This window comes from Theropithecus gelada, chromosome 3 (assembly GCF_003255815.1).
Source record: "Theropithecus gelada isolate Dixy chromosome 3, Tgel_1.0, whole genome shotgun sequence".
Lineage (NCBI taxonomy): Eukaryota > Metazoa > Chordata > Mammalia > Primates > Cercopithecidae > Theropithecus > Theropithecus gelada.
The window spans coordinates 166,157,563-166,184,808 of NC_037670.1; the positions used below are offsets into that span (position 1 = coordinate 166,157,563).

General features: G+C 40.1%; 1 protein-coding gene and 1 long non-coding RNA gene across 2 annotated transcripts in view; one reads left to right on the top strand and one right to left on the bottom strand.

Moving 5' to 3' along the window:
- The window catches only part of AGK (acylglycerol kinase), a 103,344-nt gene extending 82,351 nt beyond the window's left edge, over positions 1-20,993 (top strand). The window contains exons 10-16 of the mRNA XM_025379334.1: positions 789-868; positions 3,845-3,902; positions 8,164-8,314; positions 8,730-8,827; positions 16,132-16,202; positions 18,402-18,486; positions 19,664-20,993. Coding sequence (XP_025235119.1) covers positions 789-868; positions 3,845-3,902; positions 8,164-8,314; positions 8,730-8,827; positions 16,132-16,202; positions 18,402-18,486; positions 19,664-19,801 — 681 coding nt within the window. The 3' untranslated portion in view covers positions 19,802-20,993. The remainder of the gene's footprint in view (positions 1-788; positions 869-3,844; positions 3,903-8,163; positions 8,315-8,729; positions 8,828-16,131; positions 16,203-18,401; positions 18,487-19,663) is intronic.
- Positions 19,256-23,580, bottom strand: LOC112620610. The gene is made up of 2 exons (XR_003118558.1): positions 23,383-23,580; positions 19,256-19,760 (listed from the first exon to the last, which is right to left on the bottom strand). It is a non-coding gene; the product is annotated as an uncharacterized LOC112620610 (long non-coding RNA).
- Positions 23,581-27,246: the final 3,666 nt, after the last annotated feature.

Genomic DNA, 27,246 nt, shown 5'->3' on the forward strand with positions numbered 1-27,246 from the left:
GCCATTCTCCTGCCTCAGCCTCCGAGTAGCTGGGACTACAGGCGCCCGCCACCACGCCCGGCTAGTTTTTTGTATTTTTAGTAGAGACGGGGTTTCACCATGTTAGCCAGGATGGTCTCGATCTCCTGACCTTGTGATCCGCCCGCCTCGGCCTCCCAAAGTGCTGGGATTACAGGCTTGAGCCACCGCGCCCGGCCTTGTGTATTTTTTCTATATGTTGCTTAATTCACTGATTTATTAGAAATTCACTGATTATAATATGCAGTATTTGGCCATAAAACATTGGACTAACTCCAAATCACTTTTTATTTTGACTTTTTCTAGCACATATTTGACTGTATTTTCAGATATTCAGGTGAAACATTCTAGAGTACCAGGATTCTGATCTCACTTGAGAGCTCTTGATCCTATAAGGAAAATGCAGGCTTAAGTTATCTTTGCCTTGGACAAGTACAGGAAAGAAATTCTAGCTGACCTGACTACTGATTGGTTCAAGAAGTAACATAGTTAGTACTCCCAAATTTACAGTCCAAAGTATGACAGTATGTTCCCCTGCCAGCAGATTCATGAGACCTGATGTGTAAAACTTCCCTTCATTTACAGTGTGGCTTATTCAAGTATTTTTACTGAGCACTCACAGGGTTAATGTCTTTAATGTTTGAGCAGACTTTTTAGAATTTTGGTTTGATGAAAAGTAGGCCATGAACATTTGTTGAGTACTCACATGTAAAGAGTTCCAAGTGACTGATTGTAATCATGAATTTAAATGAAATGTGTTTAACTTCCAGGGTGAAAAGGAACAGCCTGTGTTTGCAATGACCGGCCTCCGATGGGGATCTTTCAGAGATGCTGGCGTCAAAGTTAGCAAGTAAAGGATTACTATATTGATGTGTGATGTTTTTTTAAAAAAATCTTATTCTGTCCCTGCCTTTCAGGTTTTAACTCACAGAGATCTTCTGGGAATAAATTTGGTGGGCCTTGAGGTTGAATTATGTGTGAATAATGGAGGTAGGAACAATCAAGTAGAGGTTTATGTCCTATATGCAGAAAGGCTGGGGAAGGTTGCAGCTTCCTCAACACTAGCTGGGCAGTAGCTGAAGAGGAGAAGAGTATGTCTCTATTTTTAGGCACAATATTTGCGCATAGGTTAGGCTCAAGCTAGGCTGTAGGGAGAACTGGATTGCCAGTCATTCTGCAGCTGCTTAGCTGGCTACCAAGTGGAAGGGACTGCCTGGGCTACAGCCTTGCGGCGCTGTTGCAGTCGGACAACTTTTCCTGAGAGGTATGTTTGTGAAGGCCTCGCAGATTGGAAGACCACAGGCCGCTGCTCTTAGAGGAGGAAGAAAGGCGGCGCCTGGCTCTGCCGTGAGGTGGGAGAAACAGGCCTGCTGAGGAGCTGATGAGAGGGCCAGCACTGGGTTTTCATGGGAATTGACTTATTTTTGGAGAATCCATTGTGTGCGGTGAAACTCTTGGCTTGGAGAGAGGGTGTGTTGTGTTCCATCTGCTGTGGAGAGGTAAAGTTAGGCAAGGGCTTGCTGAGCAGGACTAAAGGGGACACCGTGTGAGATTTGCTTCATACCTGGTGGGTGGTATTTTCTCTTTACTTTTTCTTAAAATCGAGGGCTTACAGTTTGAGTATAGTTTAAATGAATTGTGGCTGATCTCACACATAGCTCTCAAGAAATTGCTCTTTCACTTGATAGGCCAGCCTGCCATGCTCTTTTTTTTTTTTTTACAGAAATTTTTCTCACTTGTTTCACTTTATTATTCTTGCTAATGAGATTCCTGACAGTGCAATGTCAAAAGAGAGACATTACCATATTATATTACATGTTGCATTCTGAAGTATTTCGCATCTTTTTGTTTGCAAGTGTGCCATGATTATGGGGTTCCACAAATTACCTTGTGTTTGATCTGAAATCTCAAATCCAGCAGCTCACCAAGAGAAACTGCTTAGCTTTCCCTAAAAAAGTCTGGTTAGGACAAATTGCTTTCCAAAATGTGTTAAGCAACAGTAAAGCACAGTACAGGTCAACACTTTCAGGGCTACTTTATATACTTGCCCCATATCTTGGTTGGTTTCTGAACAAAGAATTTTAAAATTCTGATTGTCATTACGTGCTGCCTTGGCTAGGCCCATCCACTGAGTTGCTCTTTGTATTAAGAAAGAAATGGTAGAGATAGGAGAAATCATTTCCTAGCTAGCTATAGAAGACTACAAAGACAGTGGCAAAATGTACTATTGGTAGAGATGAAGGAAACTGAGGAATATGTAGAAGGTAACTGCCTGAGTTGAGATGACCTTCTACTTGGCTAACTAGGGAAAGAAGTAAAGTATAAAGGAAATTAAAAAAAAAAAAAAAATCTGATGATCAGGGCCTCATTAGTAGTAGCACAATATCAACCTGAATAATAATTTAGAATGTTTCTGCATTCCCTCTTGGATTATATCTAAGCTCTTTGTCTGTTATTCCAGGCCCAACTTTCTCTGTCATCACCCCTAATTATGAAATTATGCACCTTTACTTCTAAGCTTTTCCCTCTTTCTCTGGCTGTTATCCTGTTTCCCATACTCTAAGTTTTGTACCCTGACTTTATTCTGTGCCATTCATTTTATAAGCATGGCTGCTCCAATGATTTTAGGCCCTTAGTGATTTTTTGTCTCTTTTTGATTCCCCTTACCAATAAGCAGTGATCAGTTTATGCTTTTCTGTATAGTCATTCATTGTTTGCTTTTACTTATTTGGGTCTTATTTTCTCAAATCATAAGCTCCCAAAGTGGGAAATTTATACTTTATATTTCTTCTGTTTCCTCCACATTCATAGTGGATGCTAAATAAATGTATATGATCAGAATCAATAGAGAGCAGTTAATGGTGAGTGATTTGTTAACAGAGATAAGTTTTAAGAGAAGAATCTACTTTATGCCATTTTCTAATTCCGATTAGGTGTCTTCCTCTCTCCAGTAGCTTTTATATATTTAGCAATAAGCAATAGATTCTCGTTATTCCCAGATTTAACATTTGCCATTTTGAAGCTGTATAACAGGAGTCATGTGAAATTATGCTGGTTTGCACATTTTAATTGAGTGTGCATATGTGCGTTTGTTTGTGTGAGAGGACATGGTGTACAGGATCTAGTCATTTAGCTTGGGATCAGCACATCAGAGCATGCAGTGTCTGCATCCTCGTGTGGCTGCATCATCCTTTACTCATAGCCCTTTTGAATATACACTTGACCCGTTGTATCCATAGATGTAAACAAATGCAGAGAGAAAATATTTAGGGAAAAAAAAATTCCACAAAATTCCAAAAAGCAAAACTGGAATTGGCTGCACACCGAGTACTGTGTTGAATCCGTGCAAATGAAGTGATGTGTAGGCATCGTATTAAGTGTTATAAGCAATGTAGAGTTGATTTAAAATATACAAGAGAATGTACATAGATTATGTGGAAATATGCCATTTTCTATCAGGGACTTGAACATCTGCAGACTTTGGACTGAGGGACAACTGTATACGAACTGTATTCTATGGCTTAAAGGATGTGTTTAAAGGATGTTGTGAATTTAGTGACTCAGGGAGCCTGGTTATATATCTCTCATAAATTGCAAGGATCTTTACTGTATAACTAACTAATTACATATAACTTGACAAGGCATCGAAATGTGGATTTAAAATTGGATGTAATACTCTTTTATACTAAGCCATAACCTCCTAGCTACCAGAATAGCCACTCATAGCAGAGATGTAATTCTAATTTATTGTCTGCCATGAATGGTATCTATCACATGATAGTTCTTTTGATATTCTTATCAGATTTTTATCTTGGTCTTTTCACAGGTACTGGTATCTTGGGCCTCTAAAAATCAAAGCAGCCCACTTTTTCAGCACTCTTAAGGTAAATGTGATTTACAATGTAGATATTTGCTGTGTTATTTTGTTGTTTCTCTGTAATGCAAATATTTGGTATATTTTTTTAATTCCTTGCTACAGATGAATGTGGCATGCTTCAACACTAAAACAGGGCATGTTTGATTAAGTATAAATACAAAAAGCATTCCTGTTTTGATAAGCAGTCACCCCTCATCTACCAACTCATTCCCTCTACTTCCAAACCCATATTTAATCTCTCGTTAGCATTCTAATTCCCTTTGCTATTAATTCACTCTCTTGCCAGACAGACCTTGAACATAATGCCCTATGTCCCACCGATTATTTGTATGCTTGTCTATGTTAGTACCTGGAAATGAATTGAAGATTTGCATCTGAATATGTAATATCTAATTGTACAGGTTTGTGTTTATATTAGTAGGTTTCAAACTATACTAGCTAAGTATAGGTGGTGGTGACTGTATTGGAGAGTATAGGTATGGAACATTTCCATTATCAGAAAAGGTTTTGTTGGGCAGTGCTACTCTATATGATACAATAGAAAATACTGGCATAGAGAAAAGCCTAACAACTTTTATTAGTGAAAATGCTAATAGAAAAGTCATCTTTACCTGTGGACTACAGACTATATTCAGCTTTTATGCAAATCAAAATGGTATATTCACAGTTTGGCTGGCCAGTCTGAAAATTGGCAGATGGGGTTGGAATGTAGTGAGAAGTTTGGTTCTAATGTTAATATTCAGAGTTATTGAGTGTTTTTCTAATTATAAAAGTAATACATGTGGAAACATAGCTTCCTTTACCCTTTAAACTTTTGGAAAACATAGCTTCCTTTACCTTTTAAAAAAATTCTGGCTGGATTAAAAAATTAAATGTAAAACCCTAAAATCACTAGACTACTAGAAGTAAATGTATATAATTTTAAAAATGAACTTGGCAGGGCAAGGTCTTTATATACCAAGGGCAAACTGGATTAGTAAAATCGGTTACTCCTCGAGGGAATAATTTCATTGGTGGAGTTCTGAGTGCATTTAGGAAGAAACAGAGTAGCTACATATTTAAATGGAATATAAACTGTTTCCACCGTTTATTCAGCAAACAGTTGTTGATATATGCTTGGGATACAAAGTCAAATGAGACAGGTTTCCTGCCCTCAACAGAAGTATTCATATGCTGGGAGGGAAGTGTAAGCAAATCAGCAGTTAGGCCAGTGCTGTGAGAGACAGATAGAAAGACTAAGACGGGAGCAGAGAGGAGGGGCATCTCAATCTAGTGAGGGTCAGGAAATCTTCCCAGGGGAGGTGACACTTACACTAAATTTTGAAACATTTAAAGGCTGTGTGAAGTCACAGTGGTGTGACATGGCCCTTAATTATGATTAATGCAGTAAAATGGCAGGAAGTGAAGCCAGTGGGTTAGGTAAGGGCAGGTTATGGCGGGGTTTGATGTGCAATTTGACTTTTATCCTTAAAGCAATGGGGAGTTATTGAGTCTTAAGCAGAGGCATGACATGAGCAGATTTGCATTTTAGAAAAATTGTTTTTTTCTAAACAGAAAAACAGATAAGATGTAGGTAGCTCAAGTCAAGGACATTAGATAGAATATTGTTAAAGTAGTCAGGTGGGAAGTAACATATAGACTAAGGAGGTAACAGTGAGTATTGACAGTAGAAGACGGATTAAAGAACTGTTAAGTTAGAACCTCAAAAGTCAGAAGAATATAGGATTATCAGATTTCTGGTATGAGGGACTAGAGTTTGGTAATTGGAGTTTTCCACTGATGTTGATAATACTAGAGTGAAGAGAGATGAAATTTTCAGTTTAATCTATGTAGAGTTAACATACCTGTGGTACAGACAAGCAAAGATACAATTGTGATTTAGGTCTGGAATTCAGCAGAGAGGTCTGGGCTACAGAAACAGATTCAAATGTCATAAGTGTGTGAACAGTGTTGAAACCATGGGTTGGGTGAAATTACCATTCAGTACAGATGGCCAGCAATATCCCTAAGGGGCATAAACATTTAAAGAACTACCAGAAATGACTGAGAAGTGCTAAGAGAAAATGCAGGAGAGAATACTAACGTAGAAGCCAATAGAAGAGAGAATTTCAAGAGAAAAGTAAGAGTTTCAAGAAGCAAAAGCAAAGACTTTAAATATACAGACAAGAGAGTATCCATCAAATTTGGCAGCCTCCAAAAGCTGGGCAGCCTCCAAAGTGTGGTGGCTGAAGCCCGGTTGAAGAAAGTCGAGACATAAAAGTGATGTAAAGAAGTGGAGATGGCAAGGACAGGCTACTCCTTCAAGAAACCTGACTTTGAAGAGAAGGAGATAGGGAAGGCAAAAGCTGAGAGAAACATGGGATCAATATGGAGTTTTTAAAAGTGGAGAATATCCTTGTGTTTCTAGACTGAAGAAAAAGAAAAGAATGTGAGGAGGTGAGGAGAAGGGAGACAGAAAGCATGACTGAATTGGCAAAATCCAAGAGCAGGTAGAAGGGTGTGGGATCCAGAGTCCTGGATTGTCCCTGGACAGGAGAAGGGACACCTTTTTTCATTGATACAGGAGAGGAGTAAAGGGTAGGTCCAGATAAAAATGAGATTAGAGAAAGTTAAGGTATTCTCACTGACGTCCCTGATATTCTCACTGAAGTATAGGAAGCAGTCATCCTGTCAGAAAGGCGGTGGGTAGTGGTATGGGGGATTCTGAAGAAAGATGAATGAAGGAGGAGGCTTAGGATTATCAAGTAGCATTGAAGACCTGAGGCTAACGATTTGTAGACACGAATGCTCCTTTGGGTGACTGCTTTTCCCCATATTAGTACTCAGCAGGAGTATCATTTTCTCCTCTAGTAATACTGAGCCATGATGTAAGAGTACAGGAACTTAGTGACAAGGCTGATCCAGAATTGGGGCTTTCTAGGACATATTGTAGAAGAATAAAAACACAGGAGAGCCTGGAGTAAGTGGAAAAAGAAAGCGATTGAAAGTAATGGACTATCAGTTTGGCACTGAGGGAAAATGAGTGGTCAGGGAGTAGAATCCTCAGTGTGATTGAAAACTTGGGGCATTTAGGTCTTCAGAGGCCCACAATAAAACCCCTCTCCTCCTCTTTTTAGTTTGAACCAAGGTATGAAAACAAATGTAGGAACTAGGCAGATGAAGATCAAAACGTCAGCTTTATAAATGTCAGCAGGAGTGGAAGACAGAGCACAGATACGTGGTCTCTATCTGATCTCCTAATACTGTGAACTGAAAGTATCCATTGAAACAGCTCCTTCAGGGCAGAGACCACCACAAGAAGCTAATTTTCACCACATGAAAATTAGAAGAAGCAGTGAACGTTTGAGACAAGGACAGCTGCTGTCAGAGAGAAAAAGGAAGGGGCTGGATCCATGCATTGGTCCTTCTAGACTCAGGGAGGAGTAAGTGGTGGAGTGAGAGAAGCCAGTGTTGCTACTGTTTTGTAATTCACCACCTGGAAACTTGAGAACAGGGAAGCATTTCACCCTAAGAGACACAATGGGCACAAAAGAATCAACCAGAAGAATATGGGATGTGATTAGAGGGTAGGATCTCAGAGTTTTAGATTTCCAAAGTGAAATAGTTCTGGGTGACATTAGGGGCCAGGATGTGGCCATGGAAATGGGTGGATGTGGTGAATTGGAGGTGATGTCAAGGGCTGAGAGGCTAGGGTATAGTTTTAATTATTCATGCGGTCAGGATGTGATCCAGGATGACACTGAACTTGGGATGCCAGGACGCAGAAGACAAAAAAAAAAAAAAAAAGTGTAAGGGTGATGGGCTTTGAAGCAGAAGTGAGAAGCCTTGGGCTGGATTGTGAGCCTGGGCTAAACCATTCTGTCCTGTGTGTGGAATAAGATTCCAGAAGTGAGGTAGGTACTTGATGCAACTGGATTTCCTCAGTTTCATTTTGCATCACCATCTGTAAGCCAAAGATGAATTTATTACAGATGACCCTATGTTCATTCACCCTCTTTTTGGACAAGTGTAAATGGTGGTGGTTAGTCCATTTTAGGGGGAGCAGTGGAGGCAGTACTTGCTGAATTCATGGTTTTTAAGATCTAGCTTTAAGAGGAAAAGAAAGCTTGAGGATTCCATGCTCCAAATTAGCATTCCATCCAGTGAGAGGAGATTATTAATTCACTTTCTAGCAGGTATAAAGAGACAAATAAATAACCTTTACTGAGAGAAACTCCCAGAGTGGAATTGTATATGCATAAGAAAATTTTCTCTCTCCACATTAAAAGGAGTGGCCTCAGACTCATCAAGCCTCTATCTCATACACGGGACCTACAGAGAGACCTCCCAGTGAACCAGAGGAGACCCCTGTACAAAGACCTTCTTTGTACAGGAGAATATTACGAAGGCTTGCATCCTACTGGGCACAACCACAGGATGGTGAGCAATGTGGCGACTGAGGATTGGAGGGCCCTGGTCAGTTTAGGAGTGCCCTAAAGTAGACCTCCAAAATCAGTTTGAGAGACTTAACTAGAGCAGGAGAAGCCTTTCAGGAATCACTGAATTGATCCTTCTGTGTGCCACCAGAGCATGCCCAAGCAATGTGCCATCAATGGGCATAGCAGTCTCTGTGCACAATCTTTCTGTTAATGTGACTGCTTTTGGTAGTGATGTTTTAGGCACAGAGATGCCATTTTTACCTCTATGTATAAGAAGCATGAAATAAATAAAATGAAGGCAAAGAGTCAGCAGAAAGGCTTGAGAAACTGAGCTGAGCAGCTAGCAGCTAGCCGTCCGTGGTGGGTGGTTAAATGTTAATGGAAGAAACTGACCTGTATCTAATGGATTCCCACAGCCCTTTCCCAAGAGGTGAGCCCAGAGGTCTGGAAAGATGTGCAGCTGTCCACCGTTGAACTGTCCATCACAACACGGAATAATCAGCTTGACCCGACAGTAAGTGTGCTTTTTTATTAGAAAAGCATTTGGTACCTAAGAAAAGTGACAACAGCTATAGAATGCTCCCACTAATTCAGTTATTTTTATTTTTACCCTGTGGAGATAGAGAGGGCAGGGTCAGGGGAAAGAGGATGCGGTGTGCCTTTAAGGAATAACAGCAATGAGGAGAAGCTGCCACCTGCAGGAGTGGCATAAATGCTTCTGGGGCTCTGATCACATGTTCTGCTCATTGCTTAATTGGCATTCAGAGAACTTAGGGCAAGAGGGCTTTAGAAATGCAAATTAACTATTCCCATTTGTCACTGGAAAAAAATTGTGGAATTTTTACTTGAATAAATATCCACAATTTTTGTGACTGTACTAAATATGTCAAATTAGATCCTCAGGAGAAAAATACCCACACACGTACATCTGTATCTATATCTACATGTGATTTATTTAGGCCCAATCTATAGGTATGCACTATCCCATATGGTAGCTATTAGCCACATGTGGTTAGTGAAATTTAAATTAATTAGAATTAAATAAAATGGAAAACTTAGTTCCTAAGTCACACTCACCACATTTCAAGTGCCCAACAGCCATATGTGGCTAGTAGCCACCATATTGGAAATCACAGGTATACAGCCTGTCTGTCAGTGCAGAAGGTTCTGTTGGGTGGTCCTGCTATAGAAAACACACCCGAAAGTATTGAAATAAAGCAGGCATTGGCAAACTGGTCTGCCACCTGTTTTGTATAGCCCAGAAGCCAAGAATCTTCTAATTTTAAATGATACAAAGAAAATCAAAAGAAGAATAATTTTTGTGAACAGAAAAATATGTAAAATTCAAGTTTCAGTATCCATAAATAAAGTTTTATTGGAGCACAGCCATATTCATTCACAAATACATTGTCTGTGGCTGCCTTTGTGCTATAGGGGAGAGCTGAGTAGTTGTGACAGATTGTATGGCCCAAAGCCTAAAATGTTTATTATCTGGTCACTTACAGAAAAAGTTTACTGACCCTGGTATAGAGAAAACCTTGGTAATATACCAATAGGAAAGTAATTGTTAACTGGACTAATTACATTCAGCTTTTATGCAAATTAGTCTGTTCACAGTTGTCTAGGCCAGTCTGAAAATTAGCAGATGGAGTTGGAATGTCGTGAAAAGTTTGATTCCAATATTAATAGAGTGATAAAGTTTGATTCTAATATTAATATTCAGAGTATTGAGTTGTTTTCTAATTATGAAAATAATACATGTCCATTGCAAAACATTTGGAAAATATAGCTCCCTTCATCCTATAAAAAAATTCTAGTTTGATTAAAGAACTAAATGTAAAATAATAAAATGATTAAAGTATTAGGGTAAACGGCACATGTTTATACCTATGTAACAAGGCTGCACATCCTGTGTATGTACCCCTGAACTTAAAATAGAAGTTTGAAGTTAAAAAAGTATTAGGGTAAAATCTAAGTGATTATCAGTATAAACTTAAGGAGGACAAAGCCTTTCTAAGCATGACACTTAAGGCAAAAATCATACTGATGCATTTGTCTTTTTATTTAAAAAGATATTCTAAACTTTTAAATGACATATTGGGAAAAGTATTATCATGTGATAGACCAGGAATTCACTTTTCTTGTAACAAGCTCTTAGGATAAAGCAATAAGAAATGGGCAAAGGACTAATATAAAAAGTGAGCAAGGGGTAAGAATAGAAAATTCATAAAAGAAATAAGCATTTGAAAAAATAGCTTATATTTGCTATTTACTACATGCTGGGCACTGTCCTAAGAATTTTACATAATATTATGTAATCCTTATAGGTAAATATCTTTATCTGCATTTTGTAGGTAAGGAAACAGAGTGATTTTGGCAAAGAAATACAAATTAAAATAGTAACATTGAATTGTCATGACTAAAAAGCATGTTATAGGTTAAAAGCTTGGTGGTGTGTGTTTGTGATGGGAATATAAATTGGAACATCCTATCTCAGCAACTGGGTATAGTATCTATGAAGTGTCTAAAATATATGCATACCTTTGGCCCTATCAGGTGTATTTCTAAGAATTTATCCTACTGAAATAATCTGATGAATATATAATGTAGGCAGTCCTTTTTTACATAATGGAAATCTGAAAAACACTGGTGAAAGTGGATATATGAATGCTAAAAAAAAAAAAAAAAAATTCTGTTCCAGAGGAATTTAAAAGAGAAAGATAAAATTTCTAATTATACATCTCCTTTATACCAAGTCTTTAATAATATGTATTTCGAGTATTTTGTTCATGTTCTTTACCATTGTTCTTTTCTCTGATGACTGAGTACCAATGAATGGATTAAGTTCAGTGAGTATGTGATGGCGATCAAGATTAGCCACACTCACAATGCCAAGTGCTTTTTATCTTTGTGCCTATTATAAAAGTATACGATACTGTGCTGCTTATCACTAGTAGTAGCAAATTCATTTCTTTTTTGCACAATTCTTTATAAAAATAAAAGCAAATGCAATACATTAAAGGCAATGTAGCTGCCGTGTAATAGCTCAAAATGTTCACTTATTAAAACCAGTACATTCAGTGTATGAAAGAAGCTGTAGAAGTGTAGAATGTGTGAAAATTAGGATCTCTTATACAACTATGCTCACTGTATTTATAATAGTAAAATATTTGCAATGAACTAATCAGACTGAATAAATTTTGGTACATTTATTAAAAATCATGTCTATTATAGATGTATTATTTTCTATCTATTGACATGGGAAAAAAGATTTGCAACATAGTTCCATTTTTCTTTAAAAAGGAAATACCCCCACTTATAAGTGAGTTTTGTGAATGATGGAGGTAAAGCTCCAATTTTATGTTCTTTCCAAATAGAAAGTTGGTGCCAGTTGTCCAAGCACCATTTATTGAAATCTCCATTTTCCCCCACTGATCTTCAATAGACCTCTGCCGTACATCATGTCTATATACATGTAAATGTTTCTAGTCTTTTTCTTCTATTGTTGTTCCATTTTCTCATACTTACATTAATACTCTGCTTCTCTTAATTATTACAGTTTTATAATAAGTTCCATGTTTTTCTTTTTTTAAAACAGTCTCCTGGCTATTCTTAGCTCATTTGAGTTCTATGAATATTTTAGAATGTTTATTAAATTCCACATAGAAATGTTATAATATTGATCTCACTGCATTGTACCCATAGATCAATTTGGAGAGAAATGACATTTCTACAATATTGACTCCTCTCGAATATGAACGGGGTGTATCTCTTCATTTGTTTAGGGCTTCAGTGTCTTTCAATGAAGTTTTATAGTTTTCTCTAGAATATCCTGTCTTTTCCTGGATATATTCCCAGTTATCTTAATTTTTATGCTATTCTAAATAATATCTCTTAAAATTTCATTTTCTGTCTGATTTAGTAGATGGACATATAATTTACTTTTTATATCAATGCTGAATCAGCAACCTAATTAAATTATTATTAATTATTCTAACTTTCTTTCAATGAATTCTTTCAAATTTTCTATAGATTTCGTCATGGCCAATGCAAATAGTGCAAGTTTTGTTTTCTCTCTTCAAATACTTATCCTTACAATCCTTCATTTTACTTAGAGCACTGGCTAGGACCTCAGTACATGGTTGAGTAGAAGTAGCAATAACAGGAGTCCCCATCGTCTTTCTTATTTCTGATTTAGAGAGAAAGTCTTCATTGCTTCATTCTTGTATTTAATGTGTTTTCTTTTTTTATAGATACCCTTTATCAGATTAAGGAAGTTCCTTTCTATTCCCAGTTTGCTAACCATTTTTATCTTTCATGTTAAATATCTTAGATACTTAATTTTATTAAGTACTCTTCCAGCATCTATTGAGATAATAAAGTTTCCTCATTTAATCTGTCAAAGCAATAAAATGAATTGATTTTTGAATGCTAATGTGAGACTTTTGGCCAAGATGGAGCAAAAAGCACCAGCTTTATACCTTAAACACCTTAAACATTAGACAAAATCTATGAAAAAACTGTATGAGACATTGGTATGAGACAAGCAGCATAGGTCAGTGAGTCCAGAGAGCAGGGAGTCAAACACGGTGAGCCTGATGCTTGCCCCAGCAGACTGCTGGAGAGAGGCCACTGCCTGTGGAGAGGGAGCCCACACAGCCAATGGCCCCCCTCGGTTGAGGGGCCTTTGAGAATTCTGAGAAATCAAGGCAGCTAGAATTGCAAGGCAGGATTCAAGAAAACCACATGGAAAGGAGAGCCACACCCAGAACCAAGCTAGAAGTTTATGGAGGTTTCCTCTGGAGTCTTCAGCTGAGTACTGACAGGTGCATGCATGTGAGAAACCACCACTTGAGATGGAGGTTGAGTTAGCAATGAGCAGGCGGGACAGTCTCGGGAGCGTCAGTCCTCTCACAAAGCCACGAATAGTTCGTGTTCGAACCAATTAGAGTAGAAAATCCTCTTCAGACATGGGGCATTGGGTAATGTCCTCAGAAAGGTATCACCTCACTAGTGAGTCAAAATTAATTCTAGACTAAAGGCTGCCCTGTTCCCTGTTAACAAAGCTAAAGGCTCATCTCCAAAGAACCACAGTTTCTTTATAGGTAACTTAATTGTGCTCCCAGAACAAAGCTTTAGAACAGGGGTCAGCAAAGGACAGCCCACAGGCCCGAATAGCCTGCTGCCTGTATTTATACAGCCTTGAAGCTAACAATATTTTTTACATTTTTAAATCATTGAAAAAAACCAAGAGTATTTTTCTGTTACGTGTGGAAATTGTCTTCAAATTTCAGTGTCTGTAAGTCAAATTTTACTGGAACACAAGCACGCTAATTCATTCTCTGGCTGCTTTCAGCCACCATGGCTGGGTTGAATAGCTGTGAGAGAGACCTCATGGTCTGCAAGCCTTCAGTGTTCACTCTCTGGCTCTTTACCGAAAATGTTTCCCAACCCTGTTCTAGCTGAAGCGTGGCTCTCCCCTGGGCTCTGTCTTTCCCACAGCCTTTAAGCAGTGGCTGTGTTTTCTTTCTTTTCCTCCCCTTGTATGCTGGGCCTGGTGACTGGTGGTTGTCCTCCTGTCTCGTCACTGCTTTAACCCATTCTTCCTCCTCCTCTCTAACTCTCCCCCCAGCCCCACCTCTCAGTGTCTTATTGTCAGAGCAGATCATTGCTCCTGGGAGCTCCTGAACCCTGGGCCATTCTTACACATTTATCTATAAAGTTAATTCCTAGCCCAGTCTCCCTCTCCAATACTACTCCTGTCTTAATTCTCAACACGGCAGCCAGAGTGATCCTATTGAAATGAAGCCAGAACGTATTTCCCTCCTTAAAACCCTCCAGTGGCTCTCTGCTTCATTCAGCCTAAATGCCAGCTTCCTCACCATGGTCTATGAGGCTCTGCTGATGTAGCTCCTCTCTTCCCTCTGTCTTCCTCACTGTTGTCCCTGTCACTCGCTCTGCTCCAGCCACACGGGCTTCCTTGCTGTTCTGTGCTGTCAGACATGTTCCCCCACCACCGCCTGAAGGCCTCTGCCCCAGTAATTACCCTGGCATGGATTCCTCATCCATGGATTAGGGGTTCTCAAAGTCCCATCCTTAGATCAACATATCAGTATCACATGGAAGTTGCTGGAGATGAAAATTCATGGGCCTCACCCCAGATCTACTGAACCAGAAACTTGGGATGGGGTGAGTCTGAGTTTAAAAAAAAATATTTTTATTGATTGATTGATTGAGACGGAGTTTCACTCTTGTCACCCAGGCTGGAGTACAATGGCGCGATATTGGCTCACTGCAATCTCCGCCTCCCAGGTTCTAGCGATTCTCCTGCCTCAGCCTCCTGAGTAGCTGGGATTACAGGCACCTGCCACCATACCCTGCTAATATTTGTACTTTTAGTAGAGACGGGGTTTCACTGTGTTGGCCAGGCTGGTCTCGAACTCCTGACCTCAGGTGATCCACCCGCCTTGGCCTCCCAAAGTGCTGGGATCACAGGCGTGAGCCACTGCACCTGGCCAAAAATTTATTTATTTTTTAGTTGACAAAGAGAAACCAGAGTCTGAGTGTTGCCTGCTCTCCAGTGACACTTGCTAAAGTTTGAGAACCACTGCTCTGGATGTCCACATCGCTGACTCCCTCACCTCCTTCAGGTCTCTTTTCCAAGGCTTCTCCATGGAACCCCCTTTTATAATGCAGCCACTGCCATCAGCGCCACCTCATGTTCCTTGCTCTGCTTCTTTGTTCCTTTTTTCTAATATACTCTGAAATACTTGTGGTATCCTTATCTTCTAACACAGTTTATACTTTACCTTTTACTATGATCTATCTATTCCCTCCAGTCTCTATGGTAGAAAGAAAGTTCTTTGTAGGCAGAAATTCATGTGCATTTTGTTCATTGGTGTAACCCAAGCTCCGTGGATTCATGGTGCATGATTGGTACTCAGCAAGTAGCTGAATAAAAGGTGAACTTTCAAAGTCATCCACTTTATGTTTTGTAATTCTTAGTTGAGAGTTAGTTGTTCTTTGTTACCCTTCAATCTTAGGCAAAGGCTTTACGGCTCTCAGAGGCCTGTGGGTTATCCTGGGCCTGATGATTTTGAATCTACCCCCAAAGAAACAAGACTTCTATTTGATGCTGACATAGAAGTTGTGGGATTCATTTACAGAGGGCTAGGTTTGTGTGACTAGTCACTGACTGGTAGCAAGTTATGGGAAGTAGTCCAAGAATCAAGTCTGTTCTATAGCCATTTTGTCATAGCTCAAATCATCCAGAGCTTTCTGTGGCTGGAAATGGAAAGTTTTTAAACATTATCATAGAATAAATGGATTGCTATTTTTCAACTCTGGTTGCATACCAAATTTGTATGTAGAGCATTTAAAGGAGCACAGGCACCTGGGCTCTCCACACCAAGCAGCTGATTCCATGCTGTGATGTGAAGCTGATGTACAGTGAACACTGAGATTGCTGGGATGGGCTGAAAGCTTGGCCTGCAAGGGAAGTAATCCTAGAGACTAGAACAGTTAATAATTACTAGTGAGTGACAGAACATCCAGAACCTCCCACTCTGAGTTTCCTGTTTGCTTATGTAGTAAAAAAAAGCCAAGCAATGGAAATGAATTTTCTATAAATTATACCTCAGTAAAGCTCTTAGTGGAAAAAAAAAAAAGACTGAGAATAGGTTCAGAATTAAATCACTACAAGTAGAGTCCCCTATTTGTACATAGCTTCAAACTATGAACCATCAAAGCTGAGGATGACAACAGGCTGCATTAGCCAAATTTTAAGAGTAATGACGTTAGTGTTCTTAACCTTTTTAGAGCAAAGAAGATTTTCTGAATATCTGCATTGAACCTGACACCATCAGCAAAGGAGACTTTATAACTATAGGGTAAGTGGACTGGGGCTCATAGGAAATGAGGCTTGTGATTTTTTCAGATTGTACTATTCAGAGTGCCCCATGAAGTCTAAGACAGAGATCCAGCCACAGCCTTGTCTTGTTTGGGAATTTCGATGTTCTTTCTTTCCTAGGGGCTGACATGTATAGTGCCCCTCTCCTGTGCTGGCCGTCACTGTTCATTTTGTGGGGATCAGAATGTAAGAGCAGTTTTTGTTTTTCAACTGAAACCAAAGAATTCAATGGAGCATGACACAGCGTCAAGAACTTTGGTTTCAGGGTCAAAGAGCTGAATGCAAATTTTGATTCTGCCACTTACCCGACGTCATGACTCGGATCATTTAGCGTCTGAATCCTTTCCCCATCTACAGAATGAAATAAGACAATCGTCTCTGCCGATCTCAGGACCGGCGTTCAGCCTTGAGTAAGAGAATGTGTGTCAAGTCTTTTTATATTGTGAAGCACTTCACAGTATCCATCACTGTTTATGTCAGTTCACCACGTCCTCCTTATTGCCAGGGCCTTCATGGAAAACTGGAAAAGGTATTGAGTACCTTGGGCATTGCCCAGGCCTTTTTCCCTTTCCAACACAGAATACCCTTCCAAGTCCTGTGATTTGTTAAGTCCTACCTCTGCCAGAATTGTATTGGTTAAGAACACTATAAATCCTCCTTCAGAGCATCTGAGGAGCTGGTGTGTTCCCATGCCAACTGGTAATTTGCTCAGCTCTGCTTTTCTGTGCTTTGTCTCAGAGCTCCCTCTCGTGCCCACTTAGGGATCACACATTTCTGTTGCAGCGGCCTGGTCTCCATGGCTACTTCATTATCTACACAGGCACATAAGTTTGTTGTTCTTGCCTTTGGCATAAATTCTTCAGAGACTGAATAGCTGATTCTGCAGCCTTTGATTTTCTTGCTGTATCTATAGGAAAAAGAAGGGAAAATCCTGTTCCTTCTACGGAATGTCCAGAAATCACACAATCTTCATTGACAGTCTGGCCAGCGAGACCAGCAATATTCAAATCTCCTTTATGATACTGGGATCCAGAAATAGAGACCCCAATTCTATTGCTAAGGTTAGGCGAAGCCACTATGTTCTGCATTGTTAGCACCAGTGGCAGCCACAGTGTCCTTCTGTTCTCTACAGGAAGTGAAATCAAGCAATGTCTGTTTCCTCTGGATATCTGAAGAGAACATTGTGAAGTTGCATTAGAAAACTCTGATACCATTTCGTAGAATTACTGTTGTTAATGAATGATAAATAATGGACTAGTTTACCTGGATTAGCTTTTACTGTACTTCCACTGCCTAAAGGATATATCTGCATGAGGTGGAATGTGTGTCTGAATATGCGCTGGAAATTTTACTCCATAGTCACTTACTCAAGGTAGATATTGTATGCCAAATAGACTGTGTTATAAATACAGTCATCCCACAGTATCCTTGGGGGATTGGTTCCAGGACCTCCCTCAGATACCAAAATCCAGATTCTCAAGTCCCTTCTATATAGTGGCATGGTATTTGCATAGACGTATGCACATCCTCCCTGTGGACATTAAATCATCTCTAGATTACTTATAATACCCAATACAATGTAAATGCTATGTGGATAGTTGCTGTACTGTATTCTCTAGGGGATAAGAGTCTGTACATATTCAGTACAGTTGCAAAAATAGGTATTTTCTATCCTCGGTTGCTTGAATCCACAGGAGTGGGACCCACAGATAGGAAGGGTTATCAGAGAACTTCTAAGACTAGTTGTTCATATACATAAAAATATCTACATTAAAGTAAAAATATTTTCTCCTTCAAGTAATAAATCACAAGAAGTACCAAATACCAGAAGTTTAGTACTTTTCCTAAAGAATTGAATTTCATTCTGATTTTTAAATTTGAGACTAACAATCTGAGAATTAGTTACATGTGGAATGATTATTTTTAAATCAATTTTAAAATCAAGAGCACTTCAGAGAAAGTCATAACTTCATGCACAGTTCTCTACATTCAGTCTAGAATATATCACAATGCTAAGCAAGAATCACTGTGGAAAAATTATTTACAGAACTCTGTGGCTTAATAGACCATCTGTCCACTTATGTAACCTCATAAAAAGGGGGAAAGAAGTTGCTACGTTGTTGCAACCTAATGCAGTTGCCATCACTGGTCTTAAGCTTGCTTTTTCCTGTGCCCACAGAAGTCGAAAGGTGAGAAACCCCAAGCTGCATGCTGAGGGCACGGAGTGTCTCCAAGCCAGCCGGTGCACCTTGCTTGTCCCCGAGGTGAGTGGGGAAGGGGTCGGAACATCCACAGCATTTGATTCGTTCGTCGTCAGCCTGCCCCTCTGCTGTGTCCCATCCTTCCTCTCTGTTAGCTAACCCATACACTTAGGCACGTATTGTGTGCCAAGCATTTTGCCAGGCTCTGGGTCATATTAGCGGGGAGCCGAAAAGGATGGCAGAATCCCCTTCGGAGTCATGGATTTAGAGTTGGACTCTTGAAGACTCCCATCGTTTTCAAGCCAAGGTTCTTCCCTCAAGTGTTTTTTAGGTCTCCTTTTATTTTTCCATATGTAAATAGTGCAGAAGGTGACTACATTAAGACAGAGAATTGTCTAGCTGGCAAATGTTAATAGTTGCTTTTACTTTAACATTTTATATAAAGGATCTGGAAGCAGTTTTCAGTTCAACACTGAATTTTTCTGTATTACAAAATGCCATGCTTAGAATAACCTATATAAGTGAAAAAAATGGAAATAGAATCTGGAATTGGGAGGTTATTCAATTGGCAATACGGAAAAGAGGCTCTTCAGATAGCCTTTGAAGACATGTGGCCATTATATTACTGTATTCAGACAAGACTATAGGTAAAGAGAAGGTATCCCCATAGTGACTGGCATCACAGTTTCGATATAAATATTGAATTAAATGCATGAGTTATGGAAGCGTTTCATAGACTCTGTAATGATATTAATGTTCGTATACCTTAGGTATATTAAGCTAAGCAAGTCTTAGAGAATAATGAAAATGATCCAGCAGATATAATAGCTTGTCATAAGAGAATTAGCTGTCTTTCTCTATTTTTATTTGAGAAGGATTAGCATAATATAGAAGGACTATGTTTATGAGTTCCTTAAGACGTTGCAGGACCCTTGCCTTTTAATACATATTTCAAAATTATAACCATGTTGTTCAAATCCCAAAATACTCTGGGAGGAGATAGGGGCTAAAAAAAGAAAATAAATCCTTTTTCATGGATGGTAGAATTAGGATGTTTCCAGAACCAGCACTGTGCCATCATAGAGTAGGCACTGAATGTTTTTGTAAAAGAACGTTAGGGTAATCCTCAAGAGAGGATGTTGTTTTCCGTAATGAACTTGTTCTGGTGCTGTTGTGAGACCCCAACTCCAGTAGGCCACTGATGTGGGTTTGAGCTGTTCTGAATGTTCTCTTCTCCCAGGGAGCAGGGGGCTATTTTAGCATTGACAGTGAGGAGTATGAAGCGATGCCTGTGGAGGTGAAACTGCTCCCCAGGAAGCTGCAGTTCTTCTGTGATCCTAGGAAGAGAGAACAGATGCTCGCAAGCCCCACCCAGTGAGCAGCAGAAGACAAGCGCTCTGAGACCACACTTTAGGCCACCGGTGGGACCAAAAGAACAGGTGCCTCAACCATCCCAACAGTGTCGTCAGAGGGTCCCCAGGGCATTTTCATGGCAAGTACCCCTCTGTCCCCACTCCAGCAGTGCTTCCCAAAGTGTGCTCTGTCACCTGCTTTGCAATCCGCTTCCATTAGTGCATGTTTTATTTTGGTGTGACGGTCGGCGCTCCTAAACACGAACTTTCCTCAGGCTGGTTCAAGATGGAAAAGGACTTTCTTCTGTTTTCTTCCAAATGCAACCACAGTGGAGAGCCCACAGTGGGCTTAGCCTGCCTACGCCCTTCCATTTCTGTTCTTTGACCGTGCTAGGAATTCCAGGAAAGTGCATTCTTTCCCTGGCGACCTTTTCCTATTTCTAGGCTCCTTCACGTGTGCTGCTGTTTTGTGAGCTCCGGCTCCTGTTTAGCTTTTATTTCAGTTCTATCCTCACTCCAGAAATGTAGGCGAGGTTGGTTCCCTCTTCAGCCATGGCTACAATACTGTAAATTGCTAGTTTTTATTTTTTTAAGTAGTGCTTCCTAAATGGTTTGCATGAGAGCCATCTGGGGTACATGTTGAAAATTGATTTATTTGGGGTCTACCCCAAACCTAATAACCCAATTTGGGGATGGGGTCCAGGAATATGCATTTTTAAAAAGTCAGCTGCCCTTCCCAGGTGATTCTGTAAGTTGTCCCTCAACCGTCCTTGGAGAAATAGTGTTTTAAAGCAGTGGTCCACAAAGTATTCTGCTCACGTGCCCCCCAGAAGTATTTTGAAAAATCATGTATCCCCTCACCCATCTAAGTTGACATCTAAAATTTTTCATGGGAAGTTAAATAGTTGACAAAGTATGTATTTGCTGGTGTCGTGTAAATATTGGTATTCTAAAATAAAAACTGTTACATCACTATTTTAAACATATCCAGTACAATTTAAATATCGTAACAATTTGACACCCTTCATTCATTTATAAAAATAAATGAGCTAGTTCTTTAGTAGTTGAACATTTCAAATTGGCTTTTCTCCTTCTGTATTGCTATACTACTTCTCAGCCAAGAATCCTATCAGAATGTAATCTATTATGCCTGCCATCTTTTAATCATTCACTCCATTATCTTGTCAACAAAAAATATAAATGGAAATAAGTTTTTTTAGTTCTTGCTTTAAGTGTTTATCTATCTCAGTCCAGAACAAATGTTATCATAATTATTGGTATATAATGAAAACGGTATTAATATAATTCTTTGATGATTAAAAGTTGTTTTATTAGAATGTTCTTTATCCTAATTAGTTCATTTATCCAAGAATACATGAATGTGATTTACAGCTGAGATGGGGTTCAACCTCGGATGTATTCCTTGTTTCATTTCTTTATAGATGTAAGCACATAAATTCTATGGAACAGAATTATGTTAGCAATGTCGTACAGTTCTTTGAATTCCTTTGGAATTTCGACAAAGATCACAGTGCCCTATCATCAAGAATTATTAATGATGATCTATCAACTAACAACTTGATTAGATTCTCCTTTAGTCTGTTGAAAGCAGAGAACTAAAATCCACCTGATTTGCCAGGGCTTTGCCAGCCAGTCATTAGCACCGTTTTTACTACCACAGACATTTTCCTTTGTTCAGTGCCCCTGAGGTTCTCACACTCTAGGGGGCAGTGCACCACAGGAAGATCAATGAGGGAGGATTGCCAGGGGGAAGGGGAGGAAGCAGAGCTGGCAGGCCTTAGCTGCAGGCTCTCTCTCAGGCAGATCCCTTTTAAGACAGAGTACATACACCATGCCCCCACATCCCATGGAGATGGGAGAGAGACCAATGCTTGAGTAGATTACAGAACAGCTATGAAAAGTCCATGAATGAAGATCACAAAAAGGAAGGCTTTCTTATTTCACACTGTATTCTTTAGGGTGGTAAAAGTTCTGCTTTTAGCAAAAACGTAACAGATGGTTCCAAACATCAGCATAAAAATCACTCATCCCATACCACCCACAGGTAGGGAGGAAGGATGCTGTGGTATATGAAAACAAAAGTTTTCACCTGAGCCGAGAGCATTTCGCATATCGTGGTTCTATAACAGTTCCAAGGACCAGTGCAGAATCTGGCTTTCTTCTCTGATAGGCTACCAGTGTGTGTTTGTGTGCTCATGTTATGGTTCTAATCATAATGGTACATATAACTGAGGAAGGATATGGAAGCCACTTTAGAACCCTATTCATTTTTAAATATAAAGATGCCTTGTTTCCTTGATTCAGGCTCTTTCCTGTGAGGGCTTGGTTTCCTTATTGTTGACTGCTTTGTTCTTTGCCTTGTCCTTCCCTATAAAGCCTGCATGGAAGACGTTTAACAGTGCAACTAAGAGAGAGTGACCTGAGTGAGGCTTGTCAGCCAAAGCTGGAATGCTGAGCTATCTAGAGGAGAACCTAATAACCCAATTTGGGGATGGGGCCCGGGAATCTGCATCGGGAAGTCGGCCACCCTTCCCAGGTGATTCCGTTTAGTACAAACTTTTTGACAGATTAATTTCACTCAGATGCAAAGATTAATCCCAGCACTTTAGGAGGCCAAGGCGGGTGGATCACCTGAGGTCAGGAGTTCGAGACTAGCCTCGCCAACATGGTGAAATCCCGTCTCTACTAAAAATGCAAAAATTAGCTGGGTGCGGTGGCAGGCGCCTGTAGTCCCAGCTACTCTGGAGGCTGAGGCAGGAGAATCACTTGAACCCGGGAGGCAGAGGTTGCAGTGAGCCGGGATCACACCACTGCACTCCAGCCTGGGTGACAGAGCAAGACTCCATCTCAAAACAAACAAACAAACAAAAAAACCATAGTTGCTCTCTGTAAGATAGAGTTTAAGATAAAGTTTATAAAGCTTTTTTCCTTTCCTCACAGCTGCTTTGCACATATTTGGATGCAGTTATATTTCCTAAGTGCCAGTGCTTCACATATGTAACTGATGCATCGGTTCTCACAACAACCCTAGGAAGTAGGTACAGGTTGAGCATCCCTAATCTGAAAAGGTGAAATCTGAAATCCTCCAAAATCCAAAACTTTTTGAGTGCCACCATGATGCTTAAAGGAAGTGCCCGGTGGAACATTTTGGGGTTTGGATTTATAATGCAAAGATTCTAAAATCCTAAAACATCTGAAATCTGAAAATACTTCTAAGTCCCAAGCATTTTGAATAAGGGATACTCAGCCTGTAATAATATATGGTTACATAGCTCAGAAAATAGGAACCTGGCTTTGAATCCAGGCCATTTGATTTACAGAGCCAGTGATAGCAATGTACCCTATACTGGTTCTAAATACATACTCTAACTCCCCAAAAGGTTAAAAATGAAATAAAAGTTTAGAATATACACATACAATATATATATATACACATACAATTTTAAACTGAACTCTGATAAGAGAGTTTGTAAAGTAAAAGGGTGGTGGTCTCTGTGGGATTCCAGAAGTTTCCTGATGTAATTAAGGGTACACAGCCCTGTCTCTTCTGGGTGGCATAGTCATTCCCAACTTTGTTTCCCATTACCTGGAGAAAGTCTGTCCAGACCGTGGCTTCCAGAAGGACAGGTAGCAGCTCCCCAATCTCCTCCATCGTCACTGTAAGTGAAGTCAGGTTCAGCCCCCATGGGCTCTGCTCATGGGGTGGGCCACCATTCCTTCCTACCACAAACCACTTTTCTCGGACTGGAGAAGGGACTGCAGCACACATGTTCATGTTAAAATGTGAACTTTAATTGTAAAAATCATTTTCTGTAAATATAGTTATATCAACCTCTCTGCACACAACTTGGTTCATATATATACAGATATGATATTCATAGATGTTATTTGTACCACAGAACAAAATCAATGCAAGAAACATTCACTCTTAGCTTCAGGATTAACCCCAGCTTTCTTTAGGCCTTAAAATTACCACCACTGGAAACAGAGAGCACGGCATACCTGGGCACACCAGTGTTCGGGGCAAAATTTATGAAGTGTCTTACTAATTTCATAATATGAGGTAAAGACCCAAAACAAAAATAGATTCAGTCTCTTTTTTTTTTTTTTTTTGAGACGGAGTCTCGCTCTGTCGCCCAGGCTGGAGTACAGTGGCGCGATCTCGGCTCACTGCCAGCTCCACCTCCCGGGTTCACGCCATTCTCCTGCCTCAGCCTCCTGAGTAGCTGGGACTACAGGCGCCCGCCACCGCGCCCGGCTAATTTTTTGTATTTTTAGTAGAGACGGGGTTTCACTGTGGTCTCGATCTCCTGACCTTGTGATCCGCCCGCCTCGGCCTCCCAAAGTGCTGGGATTACAGGCGTGAGATTCAGTCTCTTGTATTGCTGTAACTCTTAGGCTGGGGTATTAATCAAAATAGGATTTTTACATTTAAGGCGACAGGGAGGCTATGCTGATTCTAACTCAGAAAGAAATGGGAAAACAGTTTTTCTAAGGCTACAACTATTTGTTTAGGCTTATTTTCCCAGACCTATACAAAAATTCAGTCAACAAACTTTGGGTAAATAAAGGAAATTCATTTTGCTTTCCTCTGCTCTCTGTCCCTGAAGTCACTCATCCAGGCTGGCTGCTCAAACGCCCAGAATCTCCACCATTCTTCACTTGACAGTCTTCATGGACACGTTAGACCCAAATTTTTTTTTTTTTGTATAACACCATCTTAAAATTTTTCAATATACTGTATCTTTCTTTAGTTTACCCAAAGGAAGGAGTTTTCACTCTAATGTCAATATATTTGCAACCATCCAACTCAGTGACCTCTGTGTGGACTGTTCACTTTGTGGATCATCTCTGGCTAACTGAAAACATCCTGCCTCATCCCCACATTCTCTGACTAGCCTTAGACAGCAAAGTAAATTTATTATTAGTCTAAATAAGCATTCTACAGCAAACATAAGTAATTCACACCTGGCCTGCTATGAAAATTAAATTTTCTGAATTTAGATCATATTAGCTCTAAAAGCCCCACAGTGTGCTAAAAATCAAGAATAAATTCTAAAAAGATGAAAGCAAGGCTTTTTTCTCCATCATTTCTTTATAGAGCACTAGAAAATTCTTATTCCCCTTCAAAATTTGCAATTTCATCCAACTGCCCCTAAATTCTAGTTCCAAAAACGAATTAAAGTGCCAGTTATAACACTACCTCCCACTCCCACCTCTCTCAAGAAAGAGGCCTAAAAATAAGAATGATGACATTTACCCTTTTTTGTACTAGAGCTTTACTTAAGGTTGGTATTTTTATGTCAACCTTCCTAGGACTGTCAAGTCTACCTCCTAAAGAGCATGTCAAGATTTCATAGCACAATCTCCTTATTCACTCTCCAAATTATTTACAAAGTAAAACTTCTATGGGGTCTCAGCCACCACCAAATTACAAAACTGCCCATTTCTTCTAGAATAATAGTTTTAAAATTTCCTTCCATTTCAGTATATGCATACTCAGTTTATCACATAGTAATATCAATAAAAAAATAAACTTCCATTTCTTATAAGAAAAACATTAACTTAATTCACAGTTAGCCTTTTCCCACAACACTCAAGACTCCAGTAGCTTCTAGGAACAGAGGTATATTAGTAATAAAAATGGAATATTAAAAATCCATGACTTGGGAGTAAACGGAGCCCTTAACTCCTCCTCTCCCCCTACCTGAATCAGAAAAGGGTTTTCCTGAAATGAGAGGGGACGGGACTGGGGTCAGCAGGATTCTCACCTCGGTATAACTACAAGGTACAGGGCAGAAGACAGGAGGGATGGCCATTTGGCAGAATCCAAGCCTACTAGCTTGGGATCTATTAGGGAGATAAAAGCCTATGCCTGGCATATTGGTCCCCAATCTGATTTTCTTGCCCATGTTAGAACTGTCATCACACTAAGGCAAGTTCACTGCCAAGCTGAGCATTATCCTGTTTTATTCATCCACCTGCCCACTCCTCCTCTACCTCTGCAAGGATGACCTATACAGGGACTGGAGAAAGCATCTCAATCCATTCCCCAGGCTGTGCAGTTTCAGAGGGAAATAAATGGTCCCTCGGGTCTCTGCCTCTTCTCGGAGGGTTGATGTCCTACAACTGAAAGCCTAATTCATTACTGCCCTTTACAAAAGCTTCCCCGAAGGCCTCAGTTTAAAAGTGAGTGATTTCATCTTTTATTGTGTTTGAAGGGCTTGCAATGTATCAAGACTGAGAGCAAATTCATCCTTATAGCCACCAGAATGAAAAACAATGATTTAGCTAAGATTTAATTTATCTTCTAGCTAAAGTCTCATCGGTAGTTACATGATCAACAAATGTTCACATGTGGCATCTGGAAGCACGTGCACCTGTGTGCTAGCTTAACTTGCTTGTCTTGACTTTAAAGTGGAACAAGGTAAGTTATAGATGCAAGTTCCTAAGCTAAATTACTTCTATTGATACATCAATGATTTCAGCTTCCCTCCCCCTAACCAGATGGAGACACAGATGCTATAATGGATGATGGATATGGAAGACAAAAGCCTTCTAATTCATTGCAATCATAATTTACTGAGGACTGTAGAGGTCCCAGGTGGGACACTGACACTGGAATTGTCTCTACCAGGCATAGGGAATGTTTCATGTTTAAAGCCCAAGCAAATTCTAAACACATAATTTGGGCCATACTTTTATTCTGGTAGGGGATAAGCCCTACCATTTGGAACTCCGTGTGGAGAGTCCTAAGCCAGGAGCCAACTGGACATTTTCCCAAAGGCTGAGTAGTATCATCTGCTGAGCCCACAGAATTGAAAACACCCCCCTGAACAGGCCTTTGTCATATTTTACATGGACACCAACAAGCCCCAAACCTGAATTCTCCTCCCACCTGGAATTTCTTCTGACTTAGGAACAACAGGGCAGCCCAGCCAGTGTCTCAGCTCAGCAATTATTTCTCAACTGGCACATGTTTCGTTTCACAGTGTGGCATGAGGTCAGGCTGAAAGCTTCACAGGAGAACTAGGCCTGCTCAGGCAGGCCAGGGCTGAGGCCCAGCAGGAGATAGTGGCAGAAGGTATCACACCACAAGTTTCCAACCCTCCTCCAGGAGGCCAATGGTAATCAGAATGCCCGCCCCTAAAGAGCTTACAGACCTAGAAGTCTGTGAACGATGTTCAGCACTTTCTTCTGAACAAAAGCAGATGGTTTCTCAGAAAATATTTCACTGCCTCACTGGCACATTCTCCTTTGTGGCCACCCATACCCTGGCCCTCTGCATGAGCGGGAGGGTGGACTGAGACAGAAAGCTACCGAGACAAGCACAAAGTTAAGGGAACCCAGAAGCCCTGACTCACCATACACAGGAAAATGCAGGAACTTCATTCTCACCCTGCTGTGTTTACACCAGCACTTCTGAGCTTGCAGTTAAACCCGCAGAGTG